The sequence below is a fragment of the Styela clava genome, chromosome 13 (genome assembly GCF_964204865.1).
Source record: "Styela clava chromosome 13, kaStyClav1.hap1.2, whole genome shotgun sequence".
Lineage (NCBI taxonomy): Eukaryota > Metazoa > Chordata > Ascidiacea > Stolidobranchia > Styelidae > Styela > Styela clava.
This window is the reverse complement of record NC_135262.1, coordinates 2,018,150-2,045,928: the sequence shown is the minus strand read 5'-3', so window position 1 is coordinate 2,045,928 and position 27,779 is coordinate 2,018,150. Positions and strand designations below refer to the sequence as shown.

General features: G+C 34.9%; 3 protein-coding genes across 3 annotated transcripts in view; 2 read left to right on the top strand and 1 right to left on the bottom strand.

The window, feature by feature from the left end:
• Positions 1–393: 393 nt before the first annotated feature.
• On the bottom strand, positions 394–849 carry LOC120332237 (frataxin, mitochondrial-like). Its single transcript, XM_039399441.2, has one exon. It carries the CDS (start codon positions 847–849, stop codon positions 394–396), a length of 456 nt encoding a protein of 151 aa, XP_039255375.1.
• A 5,850-nt stretch (positions 850–6,699) lies between these two features.
• LOC120332402 (zinc transporter ZIP13-like) lies at positions 6,700–13,758 on the top strand. The gene has a single exon (XM_039399640.2). The coding sequence runs from the start codon at positions 6,731–6,733 to the stop codon at positions 7,907–7,909; it is 1,179 nt and encodes a 392-aa protein (XP_039255574.2). The 5' UTR covers positions 6,700–6,730; the 3' UTR covers positions 7,910–13,758.
• A 5,810-nt stretch (positions 13,759–19,568) lies between these two features.
• Positions 19,569–27,779, top strand: part of LOC120332401 (testis-expressed protein 10 homolog) — a 29,213-nt gene continuing 21,002 nt past the window's right edge. The window contains exons 1-3 of the mRNA XM_039399639.2: positions 19,569–21,365; positions 24,819–25,015; positions 26,150–26,291. Coding sequence (XP_039255573.2) covers positions 21,192–21,365; positions 24,819–25,015; positions 26,150–26,291 — 513 coding nt within the window. The 5' untranslated portion in view covers positions 19,569–21,191. The remainder of the gene's footprint in view (positions 21,366–24,818; positions 25,016–26,149; positions 26,292–27,779) is intronic.

Here is a 27,779-nt window from a genome sequence, read left to right as displayed (position 1 = left end):
TACTGTGTAATAAACTAAAAGCAAGCGCCATCTGAAAACGCCAACATTGGATTTTTCGGAAGAAAATAATCAGATTTACCAAAGGGAAAAAAAACAGCATTCAAGAGATTTTAGCAAAAAAATGCAATTTTGGTGATGGCCAACACATGTCTTGATTGATTCAAAATATTATCAAAACAAGAAGAGCGCAATCTCTCGCATCTGCTATCATGTCATACTCCCTCATTTCAAAGACAAATAGAGTGTTCGTTTTATTGAACCAAATGTTGAGACATCTTGGTATCGGAGAACTGTATCCTCCCTGACTCGCTGACTGTAAGAGTACCTGTATCATTTTACATGAAAGAAAGAGCATACTGCAAAATATACATAGTCTTATAACTTAAACTAGTATCATTTACCATGATAATTCATGCAAGATAAATCAATTGGAATATTGAGAGCAGCAGACAGTTCATTTTGTAAAAGGTCATATAAATTTGACCCGTCATGAGAATAAATCCATTGTCCGTTAATAAAATCATAACGTTTCGGCCCTGAAGTCGGTGATGAAAGCCATATTTGCCTATTAGGTGACTGCTTATTTATAACATAAGTCCCCTTTTTCTTGCCTAAGTTCATAGTCATAACTCCACTGCTATAATTAATGTCCAATTCATCATTTTCAATGTCTTCAAAAACGTTTTCAAAGTATTCCGAAAGTTGATCCAGAGTTTCTTCGCTTATTCTTTCATAATCATTCAAAGAGACCAGTTTTTCTTGCGAGAAATAGCGACAATTTTGAGACAAAAATTGTCCGATTTGTGAATGTTGACTGGTCTGATTTGCTTTTACCAAAACTGTTTCCATTTGCCGTATATTTTGGTTTTGCGACTTCAATCTCGTACATGAAAAACACCGTTGACCGAAATTTATTCTATTGACTCCACTAACAGCAAACCTAGCCAACATTTTGACTTTTCTATGCCCCACATTTACATAAAATCCTAAAGTAGACTCATAATGAGGAACTGTGCGCATTGGAGCGTCACGAGATGTCAATATGACGTATTTTTTGTTGTTTACAATGATCACGTTTTTTTGTTACGTCGATTATCGATTTGCGAAAAAATTTATTCACAATAATACTTTACTGAAGCGTTAAAACTGGAAATCTTGAATGTTGCAGGTAAAAAACTGCCGCAATTTACCTTCTTTCGACTAAAGAGTTTTCTGATGACCGGTCACGGACTGTAACCAGTCAAGGGTTACAGAATTGCCTATCAGTTTTCCCCGAAAACTCGACAATGTAGAATGCAAAGTATATATGATTTTTATATGGTGGCGTGTTGGTTCCAGATGAGACTAAAATTTATTTCCATCTACGCTATTCAAGCGCTTGAAACACGCATGCCATTGCACCGGGAAAAAACTGCATGGGCGGCAGCTTTTTCGGTCGGAACTAATTTCTTATTAATGAAACCAAAGTAAAGTTCTTCTTGTGAGGACATAGTGACAATTAAATTATTTTTTAATTCACTAGATTTTGAAAACACAAACCGATTGTTTACAACTATGCTTGAATATTTTGTTAGAGCGAAGAAAGGCATATCTGAGCGATTGTGATTTCTGATTATTAAAACCAAAGTAAAGTTCTTCTTGTGAGGACATAGTGACAATTAAATTATTTTTTGATTTATTAGATTTTGAAAACACACACCGATTGTTTACAACTATGCTTGAATATTTTGTTAGAGCGAAGAAAGGCATATCTGAGCGATTATGAAAATTACCATTGTTATATCATCGTTGACTTTTTGCTAAGAAAATAGATGCTTGGGGGGGGGGACATTTTTTGTTTATCGCGTCTCCTTCCACCCTAAAATGCATTTTTTTTCTTGTTTTATTCTGTGTGTGTAAGTATCAGTAAGTTTTTTTTACTTGTTTTTTAAGGCTCCCGAAGTATGCGAACCAAGATGGCGGACATCGGAATGTAATATGTGTACTAGGTTAGGGTTAGGCCATAATTTTAGGTATAAATATTACGGGAGGCTCTTGGCTAGTCTTCGAACTGATAATAGGACTAAAATAAGGAAAATTGGAAAAAAATTATCGCCTAACCCTAACCTGTTACCCATGTTACGTTCCGATGTCCGCCATCTTGGTTCGCATACTTCGGGAGCACCTGTTTTTTTTAATGACTGGCCCTGCTTGGTTCACTTTTTTACTCTTTTATCTGGGCTTGCTTGAGCAGTTGTCGTCGGTAGTTATTATTTTTTTTTTACACATTTTTCTCCTTTCTTATCTTTTGTTTTTTGTGACTGCGCTAGTTTTTACAATTTTTTGGGTTCGTTTTTTTCTTTCTTGACTAGCCCTGCTGCTTGCCGTAGTACCCGAGCTGTACATATAAATAGAACTAAAGAGCGCCCCGTAAGTGCGTGTACCAATATGGAGGTAACTAATATTGTTCGCCTACTCTACACGAAGTTGTATAAAGGGACAGAAACCCATGGGCACAGGATATACTCACTTGGCTAACACACACACAAATCCGCGAACTCGTAATAGAACTAGAATAAGGAAAGTCGGAATAAAGTTACGGCCAGTGGCGTAGCAAGACTCTCGTGGGCCAACCCCGCAAAAATATTTTGTTGAAATGACCCTGAAAACTCTCGGACATAAGCTTAAACAACGTTTTTTTATTTCGTCAAAAAGCACAACATGTCGCTATATAAAGATTATGGTAACCTAAAAATTTTCTTCGTTTCTGTGCGCCACTGAGAGGTTTTGCTTTCGACATCATTCTGACAGCTTTCGTAATTGTGCTGGTACGATCAAACCTCACGACGCCGAAAATCGACGACTCCGGCATTGTTACGTAACAATACGATTTGAGCAAAACTAAAATCAACATTATAATTAGATGTGCATTCCTGGTTTTGCAATGCAGCTTTTGGCTTTGCGGCTTAAATTTCTAAATTCTAACCGCTTGGGGCCCCCTTGCGATGTGGCGCACTGGGTACTGAAATAGACGAAAAACTGGCCAAAACCAGATACCACACGAAGAAACTTTGGAAGTATAAATGCCAAGATGGCGGCGATCAAATTGTCTCGCGCTGCGGCATGTATTTCCAGTTCAGTGATCAAAACATCACTTAATTACCAGCGTCACGCTTGGCAGCCCTCGACGATGCTAATTATTTCGAAAAAATTGCATTGAACATACCGCGTTGATTCGAAGCCTGGTGTATTTATGCCTGAGTGAAAGGCATTCAACTGAGACTATCGTGTGCGCTGTTCCAATTCTTGAATGTGTGGATATTCAAGAAGATAATATGATATCCCGTTTTTAATTTTTGTTCATTTTGTTCATTCTTTTTTCAAAGAAATGCGAAATTATGCAATCATCGGCGACAAGATGCGTGAGATAATTTGAGGAGTGAATCCACAAGCCAAATTTCTGACTGCCAGTAGAGAAATACTAAGACTGGAAAACGGTTCATCAATTTGATCCTTTGTATAGCTCTCGCTTTAACCCTGGTTTGCTGTTTCTAAATTTATAAAACATCTCACGAAAAAATGTTGAAATTAGTGCGGCTATATGCTCTTTTACTGATTGAAACGGTATCATACAAGCTGAAAATAAAATGAAAAACGCCATAAACCTTGTTATAAGCAATATATATAAGCTCGTGCTTAGAGCCCCAGGGGAAAGGGAGCACCACATAAATTTGCATAGAAGATTTTTCAATGATGCCTCTGTGTTTAATGAAACAACTCGAAAGGGTTGAATGCGCACATTCGTGTGATTCAGGCCAGTATGGTCCTGTGCATACATCCCGTCTTCAGTATTTATAATTACTAACTTTTTTATTTTGTTTTTACGAGACGAATAAACATATATACATACAAGTTGGTACAATCGAGTTTGTCAGTCGACACAGACCTCAATATTGGCCCGGTTGAAATAAAACTATCAAGTATCATCTATTCTAAAATATCTCTATCGATGTTTGTAAATATGAGAACTGTTCAAAATAAATCATGTAAATTAATCGTAACTTGGCCCCAAATTACTAATGAACACAGAAACTTACTTATTCTAGTGTCAGATAACATAAAACACGAGTTCATAATTATTATATTTTATATCTAAGGAACCAAAATCATAAGTGCTTAGCGCAATCGAAAGGCATGTCCTGGGCCAAACCACGGGCCACCCTCTCCTGCAGAAACAAACAAGCATGATGAACTATCGATTATATTTAATTTTGATTGAGATTTTTTCGATCTTGGTAAATCGTCAAATTTGATCTGTTATGGCAACATTGATTCCGCTTTATAGCAGTCGACTGGTTCTATTCAAGATCATTGTTAAAACAATCCCAAGATCTGCAATAGAATCCCAAAAATTACTGATATGCATTTATTTTAGTAGAATAGAAAATTGATTGACCATATTCCACTTTACACTGATTAGCTTATATTTCATCAAAATCCGAAGAAAGGTGGCGTGCGGCCTCGATGTAGTTTCAGAATGAATAGAGAGATACATTTATTACAATATTGTTTTATTTATAAAAAAAACTGAAGAAAAAAAAAGAGAGATACATCGCGCGCGCGATTTACTGCATTTCATATTTAGTGCCTTCAATAGGGTAGCATGTTTGACCTGTCAGGGGGCTCTTGATGGTTAATCCAACCCTGATTGATGCTATTAATATGATTATGCCATTATGGGCATAAATATCACCAATAAACAATTTCCACATATACCAATACCCTATACGATATATGTTCATGTTTTTATTTTGTAATATGTTTGTGTGCGTGAAATGGGTGAACAGGCACATGCATTTCTGCGTGTTTTAAACTTTACTAAAGATTTTGCCTGTTGTCCCGATTTCCCCAATTTTTCTGTGTGTTCATTCTTATGTTTTATGTGTTTATTGTTTGTTTCGTGTATTTTTTTAGGGGAGATCGAAATAAACTTATACCCTTACCCCATGAACACACGATAGAACGTGACAGCGATACGATTAAGCTGGATTAAGCCGACTTTTAACAATCTTCCTTTGCTTTGATAACTTTAAAAACTCTAATCCGGGAGATGTCATCCAAGATTCATAACAACGCGCCTTTCGTTTCCGACCATATTGCCAAAAATTCACGCATGAATGCAAGTCGAGGAAACCGGACTTTTCTCTTCAACAGCTGTTTACATTGCAATGCTTTGTGCTTTGTTTACCAGATTGTCACGCTGCGGTTTGGCCTATTTTCTATTCAGATACAACGTAAGCGTGTTTTTAAGATTTGTTTGAAGTTGAATTAATCTTTAAAACATGCATTAGTTGATTCTCTTTCTGCGGTGCGGTCATCGTTAACGTGTGTTTAGCGTGGTGTCTGTCCTGTTGTAGGAAACTCGGGTCCGATTATTCTGTAATTACAGTACAGCAGTACCAGTTTCAATTGTTCAATTTAGGCCACTAAAACCTACTTAATTTTTTTATACCTATGAATCTAGCATTAGTTAGGTAGGGTATAAGTTAGACATCTTTTTACTTAGCCTGAAATAGCCTGTATTGATGATATTACTTTATTAAAGCAGTAAAGAATTCAGAAATGACAAAAAGTGAAAGTTTGGAATTTTACAAATGACCTACAAACCTAAGAGTATTCTACAATATTTTGTGGACAGTTTCGAACAAAAAAAGTATTTGAAGCGCTCAAATACTTTTTCTGTCAGAATCTATTGTGTGCATTGTAATACTGTAATAAGCCAGTAAGCCGGCGCGTCTAATACGGTATTCGGATCAAGTATTATTTTATTCAAAACCAGTACAGGTCAGCAGGTTGCGCCATATATTCCATGCGCATTATGTATGGATAAAAACTCCAATTTAAGCAATTTGTGGCCAGTCTGCCAGGGTGCCTCATAATCTGGTGCACCTTGTGTCCCATAAACACATTATTTATGGCAGGCCTGCACAACATACGATCCGCGGGTCTAGAACTTAAAAAACAAGTAACAGATGTTGCTATTTACTGTAAAATTTCAAAAAAATTGGAGCAGATTTTGTAGAAAAATGTAATTTAACAGTCAAAAAAGTACAACAAGAGGAAGATCTATTGCTACTAAACGAATTATTTATCTAGCCTACAATGGAAATATCCAATAATGGTAGATATGACTGAATAAATTGTCATACATATATTTGGGACGGTTTTACAAAACTGAAGTAAAATAATTTTCTGCAGTCAGTTTATACTGCAACACGCAATACCTAATTCTAATAAAAAAGAAATATTGAAAATGAAGGGTGGGTTTTCAAGGTAGATGAACCACTAAATACATATTTGCCATCTCATATGCAAAAATACTGTACCTTGTTTTTATTCAAGAAAATAGGATTCTTCAAATTTCTAAGCTTTCTTTAATGAAAGTGTTCCATTAAATTTAACTGTTTCACAATATTATTTTGATTCGTAGTTCATCTTATGATTATATATGGGGCAAAGTTTGCGGCCCGCCGGGCCTTCAGATTCATGCTTGTGGTAATTTGAGTTGTGCAGGCCTGATTTAGGGTGATCGTTGCTATACTTAGCAAGCTCTATATCGTGATTGTGATGTTGCAGTGACATAACCCGATATTTAAATATTAACTTTACTAATTATTTCATGATTACTTCATTTATCACTATTGTTGTATTTACAGAATTATAATTTATGTTAATTTAGGAATTTGAAGTCATGATGCTGTGGGCAGTTTTAATGCTTGCGCTTGTGCAGAGTTCGTATTGTATTATTGGTATACACAGAACCAACACTCTGAAACCTACCTGTGATAATACAGAATGGGTGAAATCAGAGAACGGAAATGTTCATGAATTATCAGAAAACTGTGCTTATGTGTTATCTTCAGTGGAGTCAAATGTGCAAATGGAGACATTTTATGAAACGTGGTTCTTAAAATATGAATCTTTGATATATTCAATAATAAGTGCCTTTTTGGTCGGGCTAAGTGGAATATTACCGCTTATTATGCTTCCAAAAATGAGTGATGGGTCTAAATGTCTTAACCGCCTTCTTAGCTTTGCAGTTGGAGGTCTGCTCGGGGATGTTTTCCTTCATTTGCTACCAGAATCGTGGAATGCATTGCTCATGTCAGAATCTGACCATAAAAGATTCCATACTGCTGCTGTGTTCAACGGATTTTGGGTGTTAGTCGGACTTATCTTCTTTTGGACTTTAGAAAAAATGTTTTCTAAGGAATCAGAAGCGACAGAAGAAGTGAAACCAACGTCAAACGTATCTAACGGAGATATATCTCATCAGAATTGTAACGGAAATAACAACACTAAAGAATGGAATATAGAAGAAAAAGATTGTTGCTGTGGCGGAGATAAGTTGATCGTGCAAAATGGAGTCCACAAAGTTCGTTCAGATGTCAAAGGTCATTCTGACATTGCGCAATCAAAATCTAATGTTAAAATGGCTGGATATTTGAATTTGTTGGCCAATATTATTGATAATTTTACACATGGTTTAGCCATCGGTGGGAGTTATCGTGTCGGGCGATGGGTTGGTATTCTAACAACTCTCGCTATTTTATTGCATGAAATTCCTCACGAACTTGGGGACTTTGCAATTTTGCTTCGAGCAGGCTTTGATCGCTGGCATGCTGCCAAAATGCAACTCATGACTGCCACCGGAGGGCTTTTTGGGGCAGCATTTGCCCATATTGTGGGCGCTAACACAACTTGGGGAATATGTATTTTGCCCTTTACTTCAGGGGGTTTCTTATATATAGCTTTATGCACTGTGGTGCCAGATTTGCTAAAAGAAAAATCACCAAAAGAATCCTTTTATCAATTTTTATTGTTATGTTTAGCCATAGGCATAATGGGCCTTGTCAGTATTATAGAATAAAAAACTTTGTTGTTCATTTTTATGTATTTTTCGTGCCTTTAAAAAATTTATTCCTATGTGCAGTGTATTTGATTATTTTTTCCGCAGTTTTCTTATCTTTCAAGTCAAGTATTTTTTTGAGTAGTAGAATTCTTGTAAACTGTTTACTGAGTAGGAGCGCAGAGTAGAGCTTCATAAATTTCTAACACTGTTTTATTTGTTACGTTCATTTGTTGTAAACCTTTGTCTATAGCAGTGGCTCCCAACCTGTTATGGCCCCTTTACGAAGGATTTTAGCACTCGTGGTCCCCTTGTTAATTATTCCAAACATAGTAGCAATGTACGCAAGTAAAATTGGAGATTGGTCTCGGATTTGCTTCAAATTGCATTCATTGGGGTAATTCCTGATTGCTTGCAAGCCATAATAATACCAAACTATTGAATATGTTCGAAGTTATAACACTAATAAAATCTTATGGAAGCCTTTTTGTTCATAGTCTAACGAATCGAATAGTCTACCGCAATGTTTCCCAACCTTTTTCAGTTTGCAGCCCACTTTCATTGTCATTTTTTGTGCGAACCTCAATGAGATGTTAATATATAATAAAAGAAACAATGTATCCCTATGCTATTTACCATTAATGCGAAACTTTGCATATTTGATATTATTAGATCAAGTCTGATAACAACGCATAATTCGAATTGTTACATTGTTTCATATTTGTTACATAATGATAATGCCACAATTTCCGGATCTAATCGAAAACTGTATGTAACATTTAGAAATACCTCGCGGCCCAAATAGCACTGGTTAGGAAGCCTTTTGACCTTTATATCTATGAAGCATGTTTGTTTCTTTTATGTTTCGAGTGAATGAAGCAGAGAGTTTATTATTAACGCAGATGTTTTTTTATTTCATCACCATTTTAATAACATGAACTAGAAGCCTTATCTTTATCAATATTGAACTTTTCTTTCAAGTTTATTGCTCTATGCATTTTACTGAACTGTTTTAATGTCGCTTTATTGTTGTTTAAATTTCAGTTGCAGCCATTGCTAACCGTTAAACTTTGACCTTTCATGAATGGAAACATTTGTAGATAGTTTTTTGTGTGATAAATTGCTAAAAAAATGGTTATATAGGTAATTGGAAGCAGTATAATTCTTAAAAATATTTTGGCTTCTAATTTTGTTCCACATAAAAATACTATTTCCGTGAGTGCCATGGTAGCTAGTTGATTGATATGATAAATTTTGGATCTTTCCCAGTTATCCCTAACCCTCTATGCAGGGGTGGGCAACTTCTCTAGTCGGCGGGCCAGATGTGGGAAAATGAAGTTCTCGGCCGGCCGGATTATAACATGAATAGTATTCAATATATTAATCACATATATATTCGCTAATGCAAGAAAGAAAGTTATAAATCGCGTTTGAAGTAAAGTTTAAACTACAAAAAAATAGAGATCCAAAAAACACATTTATCATAATGTACTAAAAGTGTAATAATGTGATATCATAATGTACTGATGTGCAGTCAGCGGGCCGGTCAAAATCTCGTCGCGTCCCGCGGGCCGTATGTTGCCCACCCCTGCTCTACGCTCTACTAATAGTTAAAAAACTCATATTTTAGCCAAAAAATGGTTTGGCTTTTATTAGTTAGTGTGAGTATTCATATATTAGTGTGTGATAACTGGAAGGAGTCTTAGAATTTGAATATCAATTAAAATTTGGGAAAATTTTGCAGATATAGAAACTTTTTCTATATTATTTTTCATGATTTTGGTAAAAATTTTCAAATGGTAAGATCAAGTGTATCATCCTACTGTTAGGTAGTGGTTGAAATTTTATGAATATCCCTCAAACTCCCATCAAGTTTGGTTATTTGGCAACCCTTCTGATTTAATTCATGAAATTCAAATAATAAACACCTCCCTTGAACTCAAAGTATAATGAGTTCTATAAATCTGTTCTCCCAGACACTTTGTAATAATGATAACAAAAAATTCTTCAGGTTGGAATACCAAATGTCATTTTCTCCGAACCCATGTTCATTTTTTAGTATTGTGCAAGCGGTTATGCAACTTTTGTTTGTTCATAAAGCAGCTGTTTATTGCATTGTTTGTTAATAATGCTTACTTTTATTATGTAATAATGATGCCCTGACTTCGCCAATATTTGTTTGCAAATATTGCAAGCTGATCAAGCATTTCTGCCTGTTAAAGAATTTTATTTATTTTATTGCTCTGATTATTAGAGTATCAATAATAACCCCCTGACCTTAGACCGGATATGTAACATATATGTCTCGCTTTAGTCGCTCTATTCATCTGTGGTCCTGTCATAACAGGAGTAAAGGGGACTTTTTCAAATGTTTATTTATTGTTTTTAAGAGGGTCATGACACATGAAAAATTATATTGTAATATTCCAATTTAATTTCATATTTTGGGAGCATCCAGGAAATTTCAAAGCGGGGTTGTTCTGAAGTTTCTAATTGCCAAGTTTGACCGCAACAGCCATGGATTAGGAGAACATAGTTTTTCAGCAGTCTCGAGGTTACAAATAGCGTTCAGGCTATGAAAATTACTATGTATGATACAAAAAAATAATGCCTTTTTTATGTTCTATTTTAAAAGGCGGGGGGGTTCCAACCTGCGAAATCGCTTCTCTGGTATGCTCTTGTATCATATACGTTCAGTTTTAACATATATATGGGTTTGATTTTAAAGCAACTGCGCAAGTGAGCTGTCAATCAAGTTTAGTATATCTTGTGTAAATACTTGATCTTCAAATGATTTTAAATGTCTTTTACCCCCCCCCCCCCCCCAAAAAAAAAAATTGGGGAATTCATATTGATAGACCATTTACTTATGCTAAAATATACATAATGTGAGTGAGTGTTCATAATGTCCTGTTACATTCAAAATCATTAATTAGGTTAATTTTCAAAATATTTTAACCATGCACTATAGAATTTCTCTAATTACTGTTCTTTGGGCCTGATAGTATAATTTGTAAATTATTAAATTAATTTCAATAAATCTACTAAAATCCCCCACTTTATGTACTAATGTATCCAAGTACTTCAGAGGCCAGTATTTCTACTTAAAAAAATTTGATCAATTTCTATTTTAGTAATAAGTGCTTTATTTATTTTAGTGATTATAATTGAGGTTGGCAAGGGCTGGTACTTGTGCCTTAGGCTATTTTGCTGTAATTGTACAATCAATTCTTTACATGTGTTATTATAATTCAGTTTAATGAATGTTTTTCTTGCAATCGCTTAAAATGTTTTATTTATCAAAATGACAGTTGTGATTGGCCTTATATGTCTTATATCTGGCACACCATCCTTTATGACCTTGTTTTGAAATATTTCCGAATCCCAATTTTTAAAATTTGATATTCCAGATTTATACTTTAAAATTATATTTGATTTGGATTCATAATATTTTTAGTTACATTTTGGGATGAACAGTGTCTTGATAAATACTGATAAGGACTGATAAACAAACTGATAAATTTCACAATAAAATGGAACTGTAAAATCAGTCTGCGATAAAAAAAAATTTTCCCTTTTTTTAAATTTTGTTCACTGTTGCATGAACTCCTTCTTTTCATCAGTGTAAAACTGGACATTTCGAATCGAATAGTAAAGTATTTAAATCGATTCAGACAAAAAATTACGAATTGTTGCCATCTTTTTTTTTTGTCTGTAAAATACAGAGATAAAGTATTCAAGATTTGATTAAAAAAAAATTGGTCTATTTGATCTGGAATCATCAGGTATTCAGAAAGGCCCAGCCCTTTTTCAGTGTGTCGGACCGTTTATGAGACATTTTATGGGTATATCATACTTTCATTGTACAATTTGTATATTCCATTGGAACAAGTTATTTTAATTATCCGTACTTTTAGAACAACATTTTCGAATAAAATTATTTTGAATTTTGTTTTAATATTCGCTGATTTCTTGTTGATACTACTGCTTTAGACATCAGGAGAACTTGCTTGAATTGTCTTCCTTTTATTTATTTTTGGCTCAATTGGGTAAACTTCCTCCTGTTATTAGGATGTTAATTATTATTTTTTATAACACATTGTATGGTGTCACATACATGGGGATTCGATTTAAATACAACTCTGGGTTGGGTATGGATTGGAACTGTATTTCATTTGTATTTCATTCAACTTTCATTTTTTTTTTTGACGCATTCTCTCTGAAGTAGTCTATGAACAAGAAACCACGTTTATGTGTTGATTTATCAGCCTTTACAAATATAATCAAGATAATATCTATGCTTTTATCAGCATACATATTTTTAACTGCAAGCTTATTTTCTGTTTGTTTAAGAGGCTTTAATGCGATGGTCTCAAATTTTTATGGCACATAGCTTTCAGCACTCATGTTTCACCCCCTGTTTATCACTCCAGTGGTATTTATAGTGTTATTATGATTGGTAGATTCCAAATCCCATTATTTTTAAGCAATTCATGCTCAACAAAGTAAAAACCTTTGTGAAATAATCTTATCAAGCAATGAAACTAAGAAGAACGGGATGTTTTCCTGTAAAAGGATAAGTTAAAATCAGTTTTGGGTCTGGTATTGTGCCCCCCACCCCCTCCAACTTGTGCCCCAATGGGGAGCAAGAAACTAGGCGGCACAGGAAGTTTTCTCTATGAAGTAAAAAGGAAAATTAGTTCTGTGCCTAGTATTGTGGGCCACGTTGGTTGGGAACCGTTGCTCTAAGCTCCTTGGAAGTGAATGCCCAATATTCCACTGCCAATTTCATCTACTTGCCCAGTGCCTTGCTCAGAACAAAAGTAAAATAATTTATGAAAATGTATTTGGGAATAAAATTATTCAGAATTGTTTTATTATAAATATCCATTGTATGTTTGTTATTTTGTTTTTTCTCTATCTTTGTAATCAAGAAATAGTTTATATATACGTATATCCTTGTATATTAGCCCAGCCTTAAAACGGTGAATATATAAAAATTGGCATATAAGCCCAACCCCCCCCCCCCCCCCACAAATCGTAACACGTCATACGAGTTGTAGCTGTTGGAATTAAGTTAGCATAATGTCATTTCATTTTAGTGCAATCATAGTTATGCGCGTATAAACCACATTTTTAGTTCGATCAGAGTTTTGTGCGTATAGGCTGAGGTTTTAGTGTGATCAGAGTTATACGAGTATAGGCCGGCCCCATAGTTTGGCAACTTTTTTTTGAGTTCTAAACTTGGCTTATATGTGAGGATATACGTACTTGTTGAAAACTACTAGCATACTCAGAACGGGGGTTTCAGCATTCATGCCAGTACAATTGATAATAATGTGATATCATATAGCAAGATTTGATGTCACAATATAACAAATGTGATAACTTGATGCTAGAATGATGTCCTAATTCAAAAATGTGATGTCATGTAATGTAAAAAAATATTTCTGATGGTGAAAATGTGATTCCATATTATCATGACAAAATCATGGTGTTGTGTCGTTCTATGGAGAAAACGACTGTTCTTAAAAATAACTTTTTCGAACAACACTGAATTTGAAATTAAAAAAAAAATAGTTTCTATGGAATCCTTGCTTATTTGAATAAATAAACATTGCAGCATGAATATGTGGCATTCTATTACTAATTTGAGGCATGGCAGTGGTGCCATGGACCATGAAAATTTGGCGTCATATTTCTAATTGAAGGCATGACAGTGGTGCCATGGTCTAATATCTTCCTTCTAATTATGCTAGTAGCTATTAAGGTTTTGTTTTCTGAAATATTTTATTCAAGTGTGTAGTTTTTCAAAGAGTTTATTAATATAATATGCAAAGTGTTTTATCTGAAATTTATTGTAATCTAGATTTTATCTTAGATAAATTATAGATAAGAGATTAGATAAAATGGAAGGTTGGTCCCCAAAGTGTCAAGTCTGCGGAGAAGAGTTTGATAAGAGAAATCTTATGGCTATGATAAACCACTGGAGGGCGCATAAGAGAGACGGAACTGCTCCCAAACTTGAGAACAAAAAAGAAATATGTCATGAAATTATAAAACGTGCAAGAGAAAGAAACAAATCTGCATCTTCAGCAGAAACTATTGCACCATTCTTGCGCAATCTTGTTTCGAATGGACCAGAAACAGAGGAGAGCAAAAAAAATGAAATCGACGCTTATAATAAAGTAATGGCGATTGTACGGAATGTCAAATCAAAACCTGGGTACAAGAGCCCTGTCTTGGACTTGGACACAATATTTAAAAACTCAAATTCTGAGGAAAATAGTATTTCAGCGATTGACGTTACATTGCCGTCTGGTGCCACCAATGGTGGAATTTCATCAGCGCCGTCAGGTGGTTTTCTTGAATGTAAAATATGTGGAATGGCTTTCCATAGTTTTTTCAAAGCTCGAAATCACCATCAGATGCATAAACGAGAAGTTATAGAAGAAGGTGTGGCTGGAATTGATATCAATGGTGATAATAATGACTCTAAAAGTGAGGATATCCCTGAATCGAGGGACGTCCCTAGTTTTGGGGACTCAAATGCACAAATTGAATTTGCTGGTATTCATAAGCAATCGAATGATACTCAATATGGGAATAATGAAATAAAGGAATCAACTTCCAGTCAAGCAGCTTCAGAAAATTTTAAAATGAAATACGCTGATTCAATTACTGATTTAAAACAGGCAGAAGAAGAAATCCCATGTGTGATAATTGATGACTCTGATTCAGATAGTGACAGTTTAGATCTCGCTCACCCGACGCCATTAGCGTACGATTTTGACGAATTCAAAAAAGCTGCAGAAGAAAGCAAGAAAAAACGATTGTCAGGAGACAGCTCATCAGCGAACAGCGTGTCATCAAAAGTTTCACCACCTAGTGGAAAGACTAATATCAGCTTGATAACTACTCCTGATGGGTCGTCATCAAAGAGCACGTTGTTTCTTAGTGAGCCCCTATCAAGTTCTCCTGTGGGTACTTATTCTTTGTCTGAGCAAATGGATATTTCATCGAATACGAGTGAAACAAGCATTGAAATTGTAAGTGTAACAAGCCTGGCAAATTGTTCTAAACCAATACATACAGACCAAGACACTGATACTGCTACGGAATCTATAAATCCTACCGGTAAAAAAGGTATCACAACTAGTACGGAATCAGGATCAGATTTCTCATCACAACAAAAATCGGCAAAAAAGAAGCAGTCACGAAAACTTTCAAAGGTTATTTCTTCTGTTACAGAAACTGACGATACTGATACTGCTACGGAATGCTTGAATCCCACCGGTAAAAAAGGACGATTAATTATCACAACCAGTACGGAATCGGGATCAGATTTCCCATCACAACAAAAATCATCAAAAAAGAAGCAGTCACGAAAACTTTCAAAGGTTATTTCTTCTGTTACAGAAACTGACGATACTGCTACGGAATCCTTGAATCCCACCGGTAAAAAAGGACGGTTAATTATCACAACCAGTACGGAATCTGCATCAGATATCCCATTACAACAAAAATCGGCAAATAAGAAACAAACAAAAAAACTTTCAAAAGTTATTTCTCTAGTTTCAGAAACTGAAGATACTGATACTGCTATTGCTACGGAATCTTTGATTCCCACCGATAAAAAAGGAAGGTTAATTACCACAACCAGTACAGATTCTGCATCAGATGATTTCCAATCAGAACAAAAATCGACAAAAAAGAAACAAACAAAAAATCTTTCAAAAGTTATTTCTTCAGTTACAGAAACTGAAGATACTGATACTGCTATTGCTACGGAATTTTTGAATCCCACCGGTAAAAAAGGAAGGTTAATTAAAACAACCAGTACGGAATCGGCATCAGATTTTCCATCACAACAAAAATTGGCAAAAAAGAAACAAACGCGAAAATTATCGAAGGGCATTTCTTCAGATACAGAAATTGAAGATAGCTTTCCTTTTCAACTAAACAACACGGGTCAGAGTTCAATATTGAGTACAGGAACTGATTCAGGAACTTTGGAGGCACCAATTTTTAAACCTATTTCAAGGGAATCCTTGAAAAACTCTAGGAAAAAGAAGAAAAAATTGATTTCTAAACCCATCTCAGGGGGATCACTGAAAAAATCTAAAAAGAAGAAAAAAGTGATTTCTGCCAAAGAGAAAAAGAAAATAAGTTGTAGACTCATACATTCAGAAATTGTTGTGAAACGTAAAAAGAAAAAAGTGAAAACTGCAAGAAAAATAATGGACTCTGATACTAATTCTGAGGAGGATGAAAAATCCACATCTCAAAAAAAGATAATAGAGACATCTAGTGGATCAGAAAAAATAAAAAAATCCGTTTGGACTGATATTATTAATTCTCCTTCAAAAAAAATGAATCCTTCGGTAAAAATAGATAATTATGATCGAGTGTTTGACGTTACGGACACGGAAGAGGAATCTTCTGATTCTTCTTCGGAAAGCGATGATGGAGAGCCACTAGCTGAATCAGTCGTTACTGAGCCGCAGGAGTTGGAAAGTCAGGAAATGCAACTTGAAGCGGCAGATATGTTGTTTGACGAATTGCAGGATGATGCCATGGATTTAGATTCTGAAGAAAATGTTACCGATATAGAAAATGATATAATTCCAGATTCTGAAGATTCTCAAAGATTGTTCATTGATACGCAGGTTTTTCCTGATAGCTGTCCAGAACAGCAACTATCCGAGTCATTGTTACCTAATAGTGATATGATGGAAAATGCCCAAAATTGCGATCAACTTAATTTAGAACTACAGCCTCCTAAAATTGCTGATGTTGAAGAATTTTCTGAGGAGTCTCTGGAATTGGAAGATGACAAGAATCCAAATTTGTTGCCGACGCAAGAAAAAGCAAATGGTGAAACGGTGCCAGTAACTTTAGCTTTGGGTGATAAAGGGACACTTTCTGAATGTCCTGATACTCTTTCAAAGAATATGGCTGATATAAGTGGAACACAGGATGAAAAGTATTACGAAACATTGCGGAAAATGTATGAAGACATTTCTGATGAAGAAACTGAAGATTCAGAGAAACAAAATGACCCTAATCAAGCAAATCGAATAGGAGAGAGCAATGATGCAGAACAGATAAGAGAGATCAGTCATGTGCAACCAGCTGTGAATAATTCATATTCTGTGTTGGTTCCTACTCAGTCTATACCTGTTCCAAATCTGGCGACTGTGAATCATGTACCGCTAGCTCAAGCCTACCAGCAGCCTGTAATTGGAAGCACAGGTATAAATCCTGGCGGAACATCGTACATATTTGGAAACAGCACAATTGGTAATCTCTACCCTTCACCATTAATGCAAAATTATGAAATTAACCCGCAAGTTTCAAATTATCCCTCTGGAATGGTGAACCACGTTTCACCAGTATCACAAATAATTAATCACAGTTTTAGTCCGTCAGCTCAACCACAAGAAGTACAAGATGAAAATGTAGTTCAGACAACAAAACCAACTTTAATGTATGAAGACCTCTCGGATGAAGACACTTTTGTTACTAAACAATCAGGTTCCAATAATAGCATTGTTACAGAACAATTACAAAAAGATATTTCTCAAAATGAAAGATCCTTTGATAGCGGACCTTTGATTATTGACTCACAACCTGCCAGAGACTGCAACATTTCAATTTCTGAAGCGCAGTCAAAATGTATTGTTAGTCCTGATTTAACAGTCTTCCCGGAATATGATGAATCAACCCCAGAGCGGAATATTTTGAACAAAAAAAATTCACTGAACCGTGAAGAAAATGGAAATTCCGGCGAATTTGAAATGTCAGATGACGATATAAGTGAATGTATAATCAAAAAACCTCGTAAAAAACAAATAAAAAAGGAATACCGCCCTATGAAGACTGATAAAAAGGATATAGGTGAATTGAATATGATGGATGCTGGCAAACGCAGACAAAAAATCACACCAAGACGGCGAATGACTGCCGAGAACACCATCCCTGATCGTAACATTTTTGAAATCATTGAAGAGGATTCTAATTCTCCTAACACAAGAGATTCAACTGAAATAGCCAGTCTAATGTCTGAAGCACAAGAAAGTTTGTTAAGACAACAGTCAGCTGCTTTAAATTTGAGCAATAAAATTGTCGAAGCTACACCATCGGAAAATATTGAAATAGATTTATCTCCTTTAGACTTATCGGCTTCAAAAATGTCGTCCACGCTGCCAAAGAAATCTAGTGTTCCATCAAATGACTCTAGCTGTGATAGTAGTTTAAGAAAAATGTCTCCCGATTTAGGTAAAGTCACTGTTTCGGGGGATCAAAATACAAAACAAATGTCATCTTTAGAGGATACTGTAACCAAACAAGCATCCATGAGTTCCCCTGTACAAAATCGCTCTTCAAAACATCATGAACTGACTATTAGTACGTCTAGGAATGACAATATAAGTTCTTCCGCTGAAATTGACCTCCAATCTACTTCTAACAAGAGTAATATGGATACGTCAGACGTTGGAATTCCTAATGAACCAATAGTTGTGAAAAGAAGATCAACCGCTCGTAAGTCAATTCGTAGAATGTCTAGTCATCAAGAAAAACCATCCTTATTGGCTTTATTATCGTCACCGGAAACAATTCAGCCAATCAAAACTATTTCTTGTGATTTTTGTGGCAAATCTGTTTCCTCTCTTCAAAAGGATTTATATCTTCATTGGCAAAATGATTGCAAAACTGGACAATTATAGAAAAATGACTTCAATGATTTTAGTTAATAAACTTGGGGGGGGGGGGGGGGAGAGTGGAAAAAGGGGGTTCATTCTCAGCCCTTTTGTATTGGTTCCCACCTATGTTTATATCGTTGCAGTTAAATAGCCTTCGATATTTATAGTGTTTCTATGATTGGTAGATTCCAAATTCCATTATGTTAATAAAATAATTGATGCTCAACAAAGTTCTTGTAAAATGAAAAGTAATATTAGTTTTGCGCCCCCCATTGTGGCCTTTTTTTAGCGGCCCCCAGTTGATAACCATCTTTTGGTTTGGTTACAAGCTGTACCTGTTTTAGTCTTGATTTTAATTAGTGCCTTATGTTCGTTTTTAGGTTTGTTAGAAACAAACTCGGTTGTGATATATATTGTGTTCCAAGGAGCTAATTATCTTATATTAATTTCTGTTTGAAAGTTACGTGCGGTGCTGTGAACAAAACGTTTTTCTTTTAGTTATTTTGTCATTATTTTTTCAAAAGTTTTATATTTTAGTTCATAAATTTATAATGGAAATCCTCCATTTGCAGGTTCTACCTTTATACATATATGATTCATTCAGTTTCTCTTATTTTACATTATTTACCAGTGTTGCCACATTTATGCTTTTGTACCAGCGCAAATATGACTTTAGTGGCTTTATTCAGAGCAAAGTATTAAGCCCAGCTTCCCCAGAATTTGAGAACTTTTGTAACATAATGAATATCGCCATTTGCAGTTTCTACTTTTATGCATGATTCATTCAATTTTAATTATTTCACATTATTTACTAAGGTTGCCACATCTATGCCTTTGTACAAGAACAAATATGTCTGTGGCGCCTATTGAAGCCCACACATATTTAATTAGGCTAGAATATTTTTTTCACACACCGCCGAGCTTGGGTTTTTGATATATGTTTAGATTATGTGAGGGCCATGTTTGTGCGGCTGTTATCTGAATCATGACTCATCATAAATGCATTTGGCTGAATTTGCAATAAAATTGCAATTCATTGACCTGAATTTTGTTGCCTGCAATTTATTTTTAACTAGGTCCTAAATTATGATGAAGAGAATTTGCTTCGACACATGTAGTACAGAAGAGATACATTTTCTTTTTTAAATATCAAGTCCACTGCAAGGCACAAAACTACTCTTATTTTTAGAGTGGTTTGCCATGCATATAATTTGTCTAAAACTTCAATTTTTTCTGATTTAAAGTTTGTGTCATGACTTTATTTTTGTATATCATGATCAGTCAAGGGTAAATTTTGTTTTTCTGTTACTTATATCACCTCTGGTGCCTTATTATTATCTTTGTTCACACTTGAAGAGTCAAAAATAACATGTCCCTGTCTTCAAGGCCACAAAACCACAATTACCGGTATATACCGGTATGTAGTTACTTAGTAACCTTTCATGCATCAGTAGTTCGTTGTCTGTAATCTTAAAATTTTCTTTCAAATAACTTTTCAACCCTGCTTGCATAGTCTTTTAGTTTTTACTCATTACCATGGGAAAGGTATTGCGCAACATGTCTACTATCTAGCATTGGTGGTTTGGAAGTAGAATTCTCGCCTGCCACATGGGAGGCCCGAGTTCGATTCCTGATCAATGCATATCGGTGTTGCAATAATTTGCAATGGAAATGTAAAATTTTCTTCATACTTTTCTGACACAATATGTTGCATTGCCGTGTAGAAATTACCAATATCATGCAGTAAGAGCAAAAAAAACCTCTAAAGATCAAATTTTGAAGATTTTCTTTTAGCTTCAATGTCAAATTTCTTCATACATTACCAAATAATATGCTTCCTTGCCATGTACAATTATTATCCTTTATCATGCAGTAAGAGCAAATGGCCTTATTTATCACTTTTTTATTTGTATTACCACTGATCCTTCATGCTTTCCACAGTCATGTATTTTCACAAGTTATTAAAGTTTTGTTAGAAAGTACCGGTAGCTCATTCTGTTTTTTTGCTTGTTATATAAACTGTCCATATTCAATGGGTCAGGACTCCCCCAAGCTTGTAAAGGTCACTAGTTTCTCTGTGTTGTTTGTTACCACTTGAGATATAGTACGTTTTGATCTGCCTGTCTGACGGCCTAAAATTCTTAATATTTGAATAAAAAAATTTTTGAATGATTTTTGAATTCCCTCTACCCTGTCAGTTAATTGTCCCTACTCGTTAATTGTCCCTACTCGTTAATTGTCCCTACTCGTTAACTCCCTACTGCAACAACTCCGTTGAAGCGATTTTCAATGTACAGTTTTCCATTTATACCGGGTGACCCAAAAAAATGAAATCTATACAATATGTTCCAAATGGCCTGGGTTCCATTTTTTTGTCGTGTCACCCTATAATACTATAGTAAATTTCTGTGAGCAAAGTGTTTTCTTATTTTCAGAGCAAATTGCCTTCTTCCTTCTGTTTGCAGTAATACTCAAACTGTTTCATGTTCATTATTTTTCTAATTTTTGCAAAAAAAATCTTCTTTTTTTTCATATTTTTTATATTCACAGAAATAATAAAAATAAAAATTTAAAATACAGTGCAAACGTCTCAAATTATGGGTAAAAAAAGCAGAAGAGCAAAAGCGAAAAAAAGCGATTTTCAAAAAGTAAAATTGAAGGTCGGGAAGAAACGTCCGTTGCCGAGTAATGTGACGGAAGTCGCGTTCAAATCTCAATCGATTTATATCCCTGATCAAATGAAAAATGTGAAATTAGAGGAAGAAGAGATTGTAAGTATATTAGTTATTTTGGCGCTCCAGAAGTATGTGTATCAATATGGAGGTGACTAATTTTGTTCGCCTACTTTACATCAAGTTGTGTAAAGGGACAGAAGCCTATGAGCAGTGGGTATATTCACTTGGATATTTTTATTTCCGTCGTGCATGAAATATTGTAGCGACACAAGTAATAAGAAAAAAACCACTATCAATTGGCTATCACAGACAGACCTCGAACTCGTAATAGAACTAAAATAAGGAAAATCTGAATGAAATTATGGCCTAACCCCAACCTGGGCTGCATACCATACCACGGAAGTATCGTTATTTTAGTGCTGGGATAAAAGGGGTGAAATTACCTAGGTTAGGATGTGGTTTCATCATTTATCCAGGAAAGAGAAAACTTGATAAGATGTCTTATTCTTATGGTGGACAACAGCCTACCAGTTCATGTCTGGTTTGGAAACAGTTTTAACGAAACGTTTTTAGAACAAAGATCTTATGCATATCCCACAGAATTAAAAACATTGCTGTCATATAGAGGAGTTATGCAATGTTCTATATAATTAAATATTTAGTTATTAATGGTTTTGTTTAGAGTATTTGTAAATTCATTCAAAATAATATAAATCGATGAATTTGTTTTGAATAAGAAATCATAAAAAAGCAATATCAGACATATCAATTAATTAGTCATACACGCTTAATACATAACAACTATCTTAATTATTCTAGTTTACCATTCTGATTAAAGTGAAAGTCATATTGCTAAAAATTTTATGTATCCTGATTAGATTTTCATAAATGTCTGTCAGTTTCTCCAGCGTGCACTTTTAGTGCCATTGGATACAAATTTGTCCAAAGCAATAGCTTTGTCTGTATGTCTGTGTAGTGTGTATGTCTGTTAGATGCACGCGATATCTCACGAAAGCGAGATTGAATCTGCTCCAGATTTTGCATGTGCATTCATCTTATCTCGGACCAGAAGCCTATTGATTTTGGGCGAATAAGTCTTCGTTCTCTGACCGATATTCTCGTGTTTTTGTGTGGTTGATTTTTATAATATATAGAAATGCAGAAATTTCGTAAAGATATTTTTATATGGGCATTTAATATGTAGCAAGAGTAAAAACGAGAATATCGGTCAGAGACCGAATCCTTATCGAACGAAAGTTAGGAGATCCCCCAAAACAGCGCTTTTACTCCATAGTGACACCTTGTGTCCCATCGCTAATTAAATAATAACTCGCTAATTATACGACATAATTTGCCCAAAATCAATAGGCTTTTGGTCCGAGATATGATGAATGCGCATGCAAAATCTGGAGCAGATTCAATCTTGCTTTCGTGAGATATCGCGTGCATCTAACAGACATATCGGAATGAGAAATAAAAAACGATTTGATTGATTGACATACACACAGACAGACAGACAAATACCTATCAACATACTTACCGATTAAAATTGATAAGTAATAACTATCCAGAGTGACTCAAGAGTCCTGCTGCACACTAACACAAATTTATATCTATAATGTTTCGTCTGAACAAGGTCAGGCATCCATGTTGAACTATTCTTGTTTGAGGAACGTTCCCTTGGTCAGACATTTCTGTGCAGTATGATTTTCACTTCAATTAGAGTGGTAAACCAGATTAATTTAGATAGTTATTATGTCTCACTTGACTAATTAATATGTACGAAATTGACTATATGCTTTTTTATGACTTCAAAACAAATTCATAAGTTTATATTATTAAAATATTTATAATAAATATTTAAAGTACCTGTATGTATCTCTATAAAATTGATTTGGATGGATGAATAAATGAATAAAAAGAATTTGATTTATGCTAAATTCGTTTGATAATTCTTCCCAAAAGCTTAATATAAGCCAATATGTTAATGTAAAAGTAGGGCCTTCTATTAATTTTAACCATATGTAGGATGTAATAATCCCGGAAATCGTTCATGTTATGCGCAGGAAATGTGACAATGTAATAACCCATATGGTAGTAATCATCGAAGAATCTCATACTGCTTTATTATTTTCCCATTAGATACCTTGCAATGTTTTGAAGAGGTTTTAGAGCAGTGGTTCTTGACCTTTAAAAACATGCCGAAATAGTTGAAACCAGGCAACCAAAACTTCATAAGGGGGAGCGTTAATTGCAACAGGAGAACTTTTAAATTGCACATGGTCAACAGAATAAATGCCTTTTTTGTTCACATATTTCTTAAAAGTCTTCTCGAATGTTTCAGAGGACTTTTGTCAAACACATGGGGGAGATCTTCCGACCCACTATCCAAATTATGTTATGGGCTTTTGCATTGTTTGTCTTGTTAGGAAAACACTCACCATTGCACCTCGTAGGATGGTTCACATAACAACTGGTCACATTCACGTATTGAGAACCTATGGTATGATTTGTTATAACATTAAGACGTCTTATCGTCTTTCCTCTTCCCGGGATAAATATGTAAATCCTATTTTGTGTGCTTATACAGAATTTTCTTCTAATGAGTTAAACACCTCTTTGTTATGTGTAGGCTGAGTGATTTTCCGTTACTGTCTATTCAGGAAATTAGGTTGTTGATCATGAAATGTGAGTCACCATCTATAGCTTGTACAACAATGTTAAAGTAGAAAATGCTTCATGAGTAATAATGGTATGCTTCCTTTATAACAACGGTTGGCAAGCAGCGGCTTGCCGGAGTTTTTATGCGGCTCTTCTCGCTAACAGTAATTATTATCCATGCTCAATGAGTAATAATTAGGGCTGGGCATTTTCGAATACCTTGTGATTTCAGAATCGAATCGAATAATTTTTTCGAATCGAATCGAATCTCGAATACTTGAAAATATATAATTGTAAGCGACTTTATTATAGTAATTGGTCCTCTCAACAAATGAATTACTGAAGACATAGAATAAATCACTCAGATAGGTTACTGAGCGTCCACACAGAATAACAAACACGTTATATCAATAAGAAAATAGTCGTATGTTAGAATTTCGTTAAAAAAATACGACTCCAATGAAAAAAAATGAGGAATTCACCTTGAAGATTAGCGGAAAGATAAAAACAAGATGGCGGCGATTCGAAATTTAGCTCTGAACCGAATAATCCACTATTCGATTCGATTCGATTATTCGATTCGAAATGCCCAGCCCTAGTAATGATGTTTTGCATACGAAGCTCGGCTAAAATTAAACGCACCCCAGTAATATAACAGATGACAAAAATAACAAGCACAACCGCTCTCTGCAATCTCTAAACAATAAAGAAATGTAAATAAGGCGGGCAAAATCAAGTCTAACAAATAATTTTAATTAGCTTCATGCCCCCTCAAAAAAAATTGTCCATGCCTCCCCCCCCTCATGTGGGGCGTGCCCCACCGTCTGAGAACCACTGGTTTAGGGCATCCCTGTGTAAAATTATATATTGCTATATTTAATTTCACAGGAAGAAGAAATCGTAGGGAAAAAGAACATTCCAGAACTTCTTGGGCAAGTTGGACATTTCAATACGAATTTCAGAACTGATGCTTTGACTTCATTACGAGTTCATTTATCAAATAACAGGAATCTCATTCAAAATCATTTACCAAAAATATTTGAAAAAGTTTTACGAACAATGGCTGATGAAGATCAGCAAGTAAGGTAGGTAATGGCATTCAGTGCCTTGAAAGCAGGGAAGATGTTTAAAGCTTTTTTTCAAATTTTTTAAGGTCAATCGACCTTAAAGTCCTGCCGCTCCCTTCCGGTTATATTTCATGTTTGTTTGCAATCTGTACTCCAATGAAACTCTATTCAGGTTCCTATTTGGTGGAGAAAAAAAAAGATTTTGATGACATGATAGACTTTTTGCAGATTCGAAAGCTTTTCTTGATTTTTTTTTGCATTGGAAAAAAGACCCTCAAAAAATAGACGTAACCCGATTTTGATAACTGTGTTTGCAAAAGGGATTACAGACACTGCCAGTAATACAACATTGTTGTAAACTGCTTGTCTTAGAAGGTCTGACGAAGTGTTACAGAAATACATTTGTGTTATTTTTATCCGCTGTTTCGTTTTTGATATGGATAGTTTTTCTGGCTGCAGCAACTCAATAATGAATGATTATTTTTATCTGTTCTTTCATTTCCGGTGCTGGATATTTTGATTGCTCATTAGCACTAATTAGTTAGTTCCGGAAATATTGATGAAAGGAAATGACACTGTTAGTAAAATAATATCATAAGCTCTGGCATATTTTGACTAATAACTGTCCAATTGTCGGAGATTGGAACAATAAATTAGGCAGGCTATTGAAAATCATGATAACGATAACTGTTGAAAAAGTTAGTAGCATTGTATTTCTCATAGACTGCTCAGTCGGAGCCTAATTCAGAGCAAAGATGCAAAACTAATTACCTATTTAGTATTTATATAATCCACAAGCGACATGATGTTTTCTTATTCCCTGAATTTAGTTTTTTTTTTCAATTTAATAATACAGTTCAATTCAGTGGTTTCCAAGCCTTTTAATGTAATTCTCTTCCCTGGAATTTATTGGAACTCTTCACCCCCCCCCCGTTTTACTAAACATAAAAACTTCGTTTCCGTTTGGAAAGCAAAGTTTCTTCCCCTAACACTATAAAAAAAGTGCTCTTGATTTAATGGACTTCTTAAAAACATTTTATCATTTTCATTCATTTCTGATTTTTTCACTTTTAAATAGATTATCTATCATTAAGCTTTCCCTGATAAAAAACCATTGCTTCAAAACACAAAATATTCTCTTTTTTGGTTCAGGAAATCAAGTCTCTCGTTTTTCCGACTTATTTTTACTGAAATATCTGAGCAAGAGATGTCTCCATTCTTCGATATAATTCTCTCGCATTTATATTGTGCAATGTCACATATACATGATGATGTACAAAAAGATTCACTGCAGGTTTGTAGTACTGATACTGATATTTCTTGAATCGTTTTTATACGTCGTTTGTACTCAGTCTGTCATGGGCTGCTATGCTGTTGCCCATGGTTACCTCATAGGCACTTGCCAGATTCTCTTGTTTGAAACGGATGTGGTTTTTGAACATTAATCTTTTTAATTACATATAATTCGACTGCTTTTTATTCAACCTTTATCAATGTTAGACTTTTATCACGGGTGTCGCTGAACAATATCCAACATTGTTTTTTTCGCATCACCCTTCATGGTGAAATGCCATTTTCATGTTTTTTTCCAATTTTTGTTCGAATCGAGTGTATTTTCATTTTGGTGATAAATAAACTACTGACTGATACTGAAGCCTGAAGAATTAAAGGCCAATTACTGTATTTCACGAGCAACAAGGCGCACTTTAAATATTTTTTTTCTTAAAAATCGATCTTGTGCCTTAAAAAGCGATGCACGTAATTGATCAGGTAGCGCCTTATACTTCATTGTCTACTCTCAAAACTTGTACTTTGCTTTAAAAACTATTGCGTCTTTTTTGTGAATAAGAACCCAATCTAATCAATGTCATGGATATATATTTTTATGTTAAACTATCAAATTTATGAATCGACTAATTAATTTTATATTTAAGAAAGAGGTAATTAAGCATTGGATACGGCCTTGGATACGGGGATAACGATACTAAACAGTTTGGGAAATCGATTCTTGAGAAAAACAAATAATTGAAATGCAGCTTAGGGTCCATTAAAAGACCGTAATCAATCTGGCATGTAACGCAAAGTCACAATTTAATATGGTCTTAGCCGCTCTCTGCATATGCAGCAGTCATCTGCCTCGTGTGTTTTTTGCTTCTGAATGAGTTAGACCAGTGGTTCTCAACCTTTTACTGGCCGCGTACCACTGGAAAAGCCATTTTTTGGCACGGCAACCTAATTCGCAAGACGAACGAAAACATGCCCCAATCTCGATTCGTTTGTGGACAATAGCAGGCGAGGGCGATCTCTGAAGATTGGACTGACGTTTAAGACGTTTCTCCGACCCTTGACCCCAGAAAAATTCTTCCTATACGGTACTTTACTATTGCAAAAAAAATTTACTTATTTTGAGAGTGTTTTGATGTGTTAGCGCTTATAAGCTGGTTTACATGTTTAAAAGCCCTCATTTTTATAAAATTTATCTACAATGTGCCGCTTACAGGCACTGATAGCTTAGTTTCGACTAGTCTATCGCAGCATTTGCGAGACTCATTTTGGATTACAGCAACTAAATTAATGCTCCTTTGAAGACATAATGGCAATTGGGAGATTTAAGTCACAACTATTTTTTGAAAACTGACAAATATCACGCAAAACTACAAAAACGAGGCAATGTTTACTGATTGTTGCCGGTTACGGAAGTAAACAAGGAAATTGATGCCCGGGGAAACATTCATGAAGGCCGTTTAGTGAATACATACAGTATGGAAGATAAAGCGTTGTC